This window comes from Haliotis cracherodii, unplaced genomic scaffold (assembly GCF_022045235.1).
Source record: "Haliotis cracherodii isolate W230 unplaced genomic scaffold, xgHalCrac1.p SCAF_24, whole genome shotgun sequence".
Taxonomy (NCBI): domain Eukaryota; kingdom Metazoa; phylum Mollusca; class Gastropoda; order Lepetellida; family Haliotidae; genus Haliotis; species Haliotis cracherodii.
Genome location: NW_027266280.1, coordinates 5,228,250 through 5,236,950, shown reverse-complemented (window position 1 = coordinate 5,236,950; position 8,701 = coordinate 5,228,250). Strand labels below are relative to the sequence as shown.

Sequence of the window (8,701 nt, the reverse complement as noted above, 5' to 3'; positions counted from 1 at the left end):
TTCTTCTTCTTCTTCCTGAATTAGAAACAATGAAAGGTTGATCAAATACGCCTCTTGGCATCCCTTCCACGGCGTCCTATATTTACAGCGTCATGGCCTCGACATAAACCATACATATCCTAACCCACCATTTTGAATTCGGGTTAGAATTCATCAACAGCAACCTATACCAAGAGACGACTTTTAATGGATTATTGGATCGGGTGGTGGGGCTCGGTGACTAGTCTGACAGATGGTTATCCGACATCGTGGATCGTTGCTCACAATATCGATCACTCGTTTGTCTGACCCAGACGCGACTGTTTACAGGCCTCCTTCTTATTGGAGGTGTACTTGACAATGTTTAACATACAACGTTGAATTCATTTTAAGCCTACTTGTATTTGCTATTGTTAATGTAAGACTGTAATGGTACAAATGATAAATCTCCATGTACATGAGGGCCGGTCGGGTAGCCTAGGGGTTAAAGCGTTCGCTCGTCACGCCGAAGACCCGGGTTCGATTCCCGACATGGGTACAATGCGTGAAGCCCATTTCTGGTGTCCCCCGCCGTGATATTGCTGGAATATTGCTAAAAGCGGCTTAAAACCATATTCACTCACTGATCACTCACTCCATGTATATGACTGATAAAAGAATATTTAATATCATGTGTATCATGATACTGTTATTATTATATACCAGTTCCAATCATACATAATGATACCAATATTCTATGAAATGACATCATCTGATTTCGTGACAACCGAACCCACCTGGTTATAGAAAGCGATGGAAACTAAATCGAAGTTGTTACCAATCACAAGTGATGCTGTATAGTTGGAACGTTTTAATTGGGATTGAGTAAGAAAATGAAAGCTTCAAAATCCTATCTATTATCATATCAAAGAGTGACCGGTCACAAACGCGTGCAAAGGCAAGGCAAGTGTTCACCAGAACAAACAGGGGTTGCAAATGGTTTAAGTAAAAATATTTTATTGCATCGGAAATCAGTTTATGATATACTCGGAATCGTACAATCGAATGATTTGTTATAAATAATCAAAGGATTTTGTCGCTTTTTTTTACACGGATGCGTCCAAAAACACATTATGTGAAGAAAGTAATCATAAACATGAAAATTCCCCAAATTCCTCATGATCCCTTCCAGTTACAACGTTTTAACCTAATCTGATTGCAGTACACATTCCCAGTCATTGTACAAGGATGATTGTCATTTGACTTATATCAGCCACAAGAGTGAATGAGTGAGTATAGTTTTTTCGCCGCTTTTAGCAATATTCCAGCAATATCGCAGCGGGTGACACCAGAAATTGGTTTCACACATTGCACCCATGTCGGGAATCGAACCCGGGTCTTCGGCGTGACGAGCGAACGCTTTAACCACTAGGCTACCCGACCGCCCCATTCGCCACAAGAGATGACATGGTTCGTTGGCTGACAGTGATATCTGGGATAGTGTAATACAAACAGGACAAGTATGAAAAGCTTACTTACCTTTTTAAACTAGCGGTGTCCGAATACAATCAGCAATGATGTTCAACTGGCTGTGTTTGTTTTCAATCGCTCTTTAAATACGACGCCAGTCGGGAGGACGCGCACGAAAACAGGCCAACCGGATTTTCCGTTAACTCAACATGGAAATGAAGCTGTATTTCATAAGAAATACATGTTGACGTTATTGTTGACCTTGAGGTGTAGATGTTGTTTGTTAGTATATAGATAAGCATGTTAATGTCCTTTTCTATAGTGCCTGAACGTGTCCACTAAACTGTTTGACATGATGGATTACACGAAGTAGCCATTACTGTCTGTTTAAAGGATATTCTTTGGTTTGAAGGAATTCATTGTTTGAGATGTGGCAAGAGAAATGCCTAAGGTTATTCCCCATTCAAGTAAACAACAGCCAGAGTTCAAACGAAGGTTAAAAGGGAGAATTTTTACACAGATAACACAAACTATATGGAACGTTTAATAAGCACCGTTACTTACATACGTACATTGTCTTTTTAAATGCCCCTTAAAGATCCGGGTTAGAATTATTGTTCTTCAGCAGCCCATGCTTGAGGCGACAGGGATCGGGTGGTGCGACTTGGTGGAAGCGTTTCATCGTATCCCAATTGCGTACATCGATGCTCAAGATAGGTCTACCTTCAAACTAATTGTTGTATCCGAAGGTGAATTATAAGTAATTACGGGGTTGAAAGGGAAAATAACCGAAGCCAATGCAACTGTCCGAATGGTTGGTTGGTTGGATGGTTTGTTGTTTTACGCCACACTCAGAAATATTCCAGCTATATGACGGCGTTCTGTAAATAATCGAGACTGGACCAGACAATTCTGTGATTAATATCATGAGCATCAATCCAGGCAATTGGGATCGATGACATGCTTCAACCAAGTCGGCGAGCCTGACCACCCGATCTCGTTAGTCGACTTTTACAACAAGAATAGTCACCTTTTACGGCAAGCATGGGTTGCTGAAGACCTATTCTACCCAGGAATCTTCACGATTCTGTCAGAATGGAAACGTATTTACGAACCCATCAAACAAACAATTATGTAACGCCTGTTTTTCAGCTCCTACTCGTCTGCAAATTTTAAAAATTGTCAGTTGATTAAATTATTCATACAAAAACACGTGGTCGTATTCCATCTGTTCACAGATAGAGTTTGGCTTTGCTATAACACGTATATTGCTGTTGCCTATTAATGTGCAAAACTATTCACATTAAGCCATCCTAACATCCATTAATATTTGAAGATGCCAAGGCTCCTGCTTAAAGAGTTATGTCTGAGTTTATGAATAAATTGGTGTTAGACAGTTCAGTCACCTTTGTCGCATGTTTGCGAACGTTGACCTTGACCGAGCGGTCAAATTGGTCAGTGAACTCCCCTTGAGGTCACGGCAAGGAACATAAGGTCACGACGGTAGATCACCCTAATGCCAGGCTGTCAACGTTAACACGTCGTACACTGATGCCGGGACAAGCCTCGCTGTCTATCCAGTTATCAGGCGTAATTATGATAGATGCCAAACATGTACTGTATTCGCCCGTAAACCATGCAGTTTCTCTCGGTATTTCTGTACGTGTATCACGAATAATTATTGCCGCGGGAATAATGAATCTCATTAAAATCCTTTATATTAACCCGAATAAGTATATGTCCTATTGAATGGGTCGTTCTATATAGTAGGCGTATATGTCAGCATACAATTGCAGATTTACGTATTCTTCCATTGCGAAGTCTTTTGTCGTGGGTTTGAATCCATTTTTAATTCACATTGATCACGCTTGTAGGTTTGTTAGGACCAAACCCGTGATCATGCCACCGACTGGCTTAACGTCTACTTCCTGCATCAGGTCACCTCGGGCTTTCCTCCCACATTCAGCTGACACGCCGCGATATAACTGGAATATTGTTGAAAGCGGCGTTAAACCCAACTCACTCACTCACTCCTGCATCAGGCGACCATGCTTGTCATAAGAGGCGACTAACGGGATCGGGTGGTCAGGCTCGTTGACATGGTTGATGCAGGTCATCGTATCCCAATTACGTGGATCGATGCTCATGATCACTGGATTGTCTGGTCTAGACTCGATTTTTTACAAACCTCCGCCATATAACTTGAATATTGCTGAGTGCGGCGTTAAACAACAAACAAACAAACTTCCTGCATCACTTTGGTTCTGACCATAACACAGCCATGACTACAACACAAACTCATCACAGCGATAGCCCGTTTGCGGAGCTCTCTATACTATCGCTGCTATCAGTCACAACTCCCGACCGTGACAGGCGGCCACAACCATGCATGGAGTTTAACTCTCCACCGACAACTGTCGTGAAGCAGAATACTCCTCCCTGAACTGAAATATTGTCAATGTTTGTCATTTTGAATTTCTATTTCTCTGTTTAACTACCACGTTAGTAGTATAATAAGAATGTAAGGGGGAAGTGCTTTTCTGTTAGTCTGCAATCTTGGCCTAATCTAATTAAAGGGCAAGTAACTCAACAAAGCATCTTTGCAGATTGAAATACTTTAGGGCATACTTAATCACAAATGTTTGACCAAAACTGAATTTGAAAAATGAAAAAGGCGTAAAACAGACGATAAAAAGCAACAGGAATATTCCGCCACTGAGGGGATTCCACTTACTGGTCTTAAAACGGGTTCCCGGTGTTTGAAGCGCTTCGCAATTTCACAGCCGGTGAATATCTCACACAATATAACGACACAACTAATAGGTGAACTATTTTCACATACATTGTACCGAATGAAAACATTTAAAATATAAATGTGTGAGGGAACGTAATAATCATTTTGTATGATTTTGGTGAAAATGGAATTAGAGACAGAAAACAGTACTTCTAGCATTAAATCCGACAGTAAATCAGCCATCTCGGACCATATCAGCAACTGTCCTAATCACAACATCAACTGGGACAACGTCCACATCCTCTCCAACAACCTCCATGATTTCACCAAAAGAAAACAAACAGAAGCAGTCCACATTCGCCGCCACAAGCCATCAATCAACAGAGATCAAGGCTATTTCATCCCATTCGCCTACTATGAACTCATCAAACAATAATCACTTATCCTGTTTGTTGGCTTCATGTCCCATTGACTTCCACCTATGTGTTCTCTGTCCATCGTGTTGTGACAGTATTATCCCTTTGTTGTCAGCACCTACCTTTGTTATCCCACTCATGTATGCAATTGTTGTTACTGTTAATCCTCTACTGTTAATCCTCCACTTACGAAATACATTCTGTACTATGTCCCTCATTCAGTCTTGCTTGACAACGGTATAAGGATCTATACCGAAACGTGGCTTTTTACAGTATTAAAGAAATTGTTATCCATAAAATTTTGTCTACCTTGTCATCCGTCAACTTCTAAGTAATGCCTATCAAACAAAGTATTCACTGGTGGAGTCCCAGAGGTAGGTCGGCACTTGGCGTTTCCCGGATACAAGTGTATGATTGAGTAAGTGAGTGAGTGAGTTGGGTTTAACGCCGCTTTTCAGTATTCCAGTTATATCACGGCCTTCAGCTTAATGTGGGAGGAAAGCCCGAAGTGATGCAGTTCTTCACCACTTCGGTGAAACCCACGAGCACGGGTATGGTGCTGACAAACCTAGAAACATAATCGGGGCGAACCGGGATTCGAACCCACAATCATAGGTTTCTGGCGTGTCCAAGGGACGCAACTCTGCACAGCGAATCGCGGCGCCTTAGACGACTGGGCCACCCGTGCCCCCGTGTATGATTGAGACCAGACGTCAAACTCCCATCCATTGGAAATGTTCCGAAAGAGGATGTCCAACCACAATTAACAACTGCGATGACTTAACGGAACACAATAATATGTTACTGTGCAATTGGTCGACGCTAGCAAATCATCTCGAAGGGGGCATCCAAATCAGTACAAATTCATTGATACACTACAGGTTGAGGTTAGAGGTTAGAGGTTAGAAGGCAATTTCATATTCTTGTGATGGCGGTTAAGGAGTTAGGTCTCCTTTTACCTATCCTTGTCGTGAGAGGCAACTACCCCGGTGACTGAGGCTCCGTGATGTGGTTGGATTGATTGCATTAATTACATCGCATCCCAGTTGCGTGGATTGATACTCATGATGACAATCACTGGATTATCTGGTCCGCACTCTATTATTTACAGACAGCCGCCATATAGCTGTAACATTGGTGAATGCCACGATATATACAGACAAACAAACAAATACATTCACGCATGTACGTGTTACGTTATCGATTTTTATACACACACACGTTCACATTCAATGTGATTGACACATGACCAGCACTGTGTATGCACACAGGAACATAATGAGAAACGTACAAGTTGTGATAAAAAGGATTTATTTGAGTTCTAGGACACGACAGCAATGTTCAAAAGATCGTATACTATAAAACATAGCACCGAGTCGGACGGGGTGACCATCCATTGACCCAACAAAGCCACAAACAAGGCAACAGAAAATAATATAAAACGTCCCTGTCCCGCAGGAATGGTATAGAAAAAGAAACACACGCTCACTTTACCTAAATGGAATAATTTAAAGCATGGATATATATTTTTGAGTCCATTAACGGCCAAATATCCCTCCTTCTCTTGAGATGTCAGAACCGTCAACAGATGTCACCGTCCCATCAGGGCTGACCACCGTCCCATCACTCCCATCCCCTCTTGTTACAATACCCCTGCCCCCGGGGAACCTGGGGTCGTTGGTGAAGCTTTGCCCTGGAACAAGGCGCCGGTTTCTCATCATCATGTAGCGCAGGAACTGCTGGAACTGCGCCAAGGCCTGAGGGTTGTTGAGGAAGCCAGGGAAACCACCATATTGAGGCATCAATGGCTGATTGGGAACTTGACCTTGAATTGGACTTTGACCTGGCAATGACGGTGCGTACTGGTTCACCTGACCTTGACCCCGAGGTTGTCCCTGATTAATAGGTATGCCCATTTGATTTGGATTTGCACTCCATAGCGTATCTGTAAATGAGAAATGACATCTTAAGATAATGTTATACATCGACATGGAGATGAAGAAGATGTACATTCACATCTGCATCAAATCCAAAGGAGGAATGTTGGAAATATTAAGCTAAATGTTTGGGCGAGGTCAGACAGTTGACTCCGTTTAGAGTTTAATAAAGTCATCAGTCATACTCCAGTTGTGCACTTAAAAATACATTTAGGGGCCATTGAGCAACCTTTTATTTTGTTGGTCAGATGTTTGTATTGACGACTTTGGTACCCGTGAATATCTGGGTTACAATAGGTCTTCAGCAACCCATGCTTGCCGTAAAGGGCGACTATGCTTGTCGTAAAAGGCGACTAACGGGATCGGGTGGTCAGGCTCGCTGACTTGGTTGATGCATGTCATCGTATCCCAATTGCCTTGATCGATGCTCATGGTATCAATCACTGCATTGTCTTTCCCAGACTCGATTATTTACAGACCGCCGTCATATAGCTGGAATATTGCTGAGTGCGGCGTTAAACAACAAACAACAAATGTGTCCGGCGCTGAAAACACTCGGAGTCAAAATCACAAGGTATTCGGAAGTTGTTCGGAAGCTGTGTTGGCAATCAACGTTAAGTTCGTGTGAAAGGAGAATTTCGGATGACAGCAACTGTTTTCAAAGATGCTCTAGAGTTAATTGCTTGTGCGGTGCACTGGGCATTTGATTTAGGGCTCTGGACCATGCACATATCGAATGTTAAAAACAGCTTACTCGTCAAAATAGTTTACATCAAATAGTATACGTACTGTAGGGATTGTACAAAACGTCTGTTTCCTGGTCGAATAATGAGCGAAGCATGTTTTCAGTGAATAGTTACATACATAGAGTTCGACATTCGTTGTGTCAACACAAATTATTGTCAAAATATTATTAATATCATGAGGTACTAACTAAATAGAAAGGATATGTTTCTTGCTGTAAAAGGTATTAACATCAGAGATGAGTCTATCCTAAAAGTGGAATATGGTAGTGAAAATAATTTGTGTTCAAGGAACACATTCGTAAATATGAAATCCAGTATGGGGACGTATTGGGAGTGAACGTGGGTTTCAAACTGTCGACAGCAGGTCATAACAGCAAGGGAACACAAGTCCCATCACCCCTCAGAGAAACCTGCATAAATACAGCACCACCCTGTCCGTCATGGTTCTGAATAACGATCAAATATCGATGTACAGATGTAAATGATATATCGAAGAATTATACTCACTCATTGTTCTGCTATACCCGAGTGCACAACATACCGACACGAGGAAGATGATAGGAAGGCTGTTCATGTTCTGAAGGGAAAATACAGAGTTTCAGTTATGTGCTGTACATTCAGCTACAGCTAGATCACTGAGTGGAATGTGATAGCAATTTAGGATTATTTGGATTAATTCAATAATTTAATAAATCGCTCAAAAATTGAATACGGTGTTAACATAATAATTACCATAGAACATAGCGACTATGCACGAATGATTATTCCTCGGACCAGAAAAACTATTTTTAATGATATTATAACGTTATAACATACACGAATAGAAGAACACACAAAAAAATAATGTTAATTGAATTCAAGCCATTTAAAAAGCGTTTTGTTTTCATTGCTTAAAATACTAACAAGCTATGAACGAGTGCTTACCTCAGTCCTGAAAGATGCTTCGGTTCACTACAAAGGCAGACGAGGTACTGCTTCAACGGGATACAGGGGCAGTTTTTATAGCACGATGTCGTGATGCAAGTCGGAGGGAGGATGTAATCTACGCAGTTTATTTACAACACGTTTCCTGGGTACACGACGTGTCCGCTCGTCAACTTTGGAATTTGAGGGAAACAATGCTTAGCCATCAGGCACATTTATGATAGATATATGTTTTGACACTTTTCAGTCAGGTCAAGGAAAGATTCATTCGTCTGTACTGTTGTTGTCGTTATGAAATATGTCTTTTTGTAATTAGATTTATTGTTCGTGTTGTTATTGATGTGACCAATAAATCATACACATAAAACAGTTTTTGAAGACTTGACTGTCAACTTGTTCTGTCAGGAGTGACGTACATGGTAGCATATGTACGTCATGAATGCAAGAATGGGATTTTTTGTTTTTAATGTCTCCTATTATTAGACCAACAGTGTGTATTTCACTGTCCACTCTTGT

General features: G+C 41.4%; 1 protein-coding gene across 1 annotated transcript; it reads right to left on the bottom strand.

The window, feature by feature from the left end:
* Positions 1 to 5,952: 5,952 nt before the first annotated feature.
* LOC139472506 (uncharacterized) lies at positions 5,953 to 8,272 on the bottom strand. Its single transcript, XM_071254983.1, has 3 exons — positions 8,186 to 8,272; positions 7,769 to 7,838; positions 5,953 to 6,523 (listed from the first exon to the last, which is right to left on the bottom strand). Exons 2-3 carry the CDS (start codon positions 7,833 to 7,835, stop codon positions 6,117 to 6,119), a joined length of 474 nt encoding a protein of 157 aa, XP_071111084.1. The 5' UTR covers positions 7,836 to 7,838; positions 8,186 to 8,272; the 3' UTR covers positions 5,953 to 6,116.
* Positions 8,273 to 8,701: the final 429 nt, after the last annotated feature.

Bases quoted from the DNA above. Each gene is read 5' to 3' on its own strand.
- LOC139472506 (XM_071254983.1), bottom strand. From the start codon at position 7,835: ATGAACAGCCTTCCTATCATCTTCCTCGTGTCGGTATGTTGTGCACTC. The intron at 6,524-7,768 runs GTGAGTATAATT...TCTCATTTACAG, and splicing joins CGGGTATAGCAGAACAATGA to ATACGCTATGGAGTGCAAAT.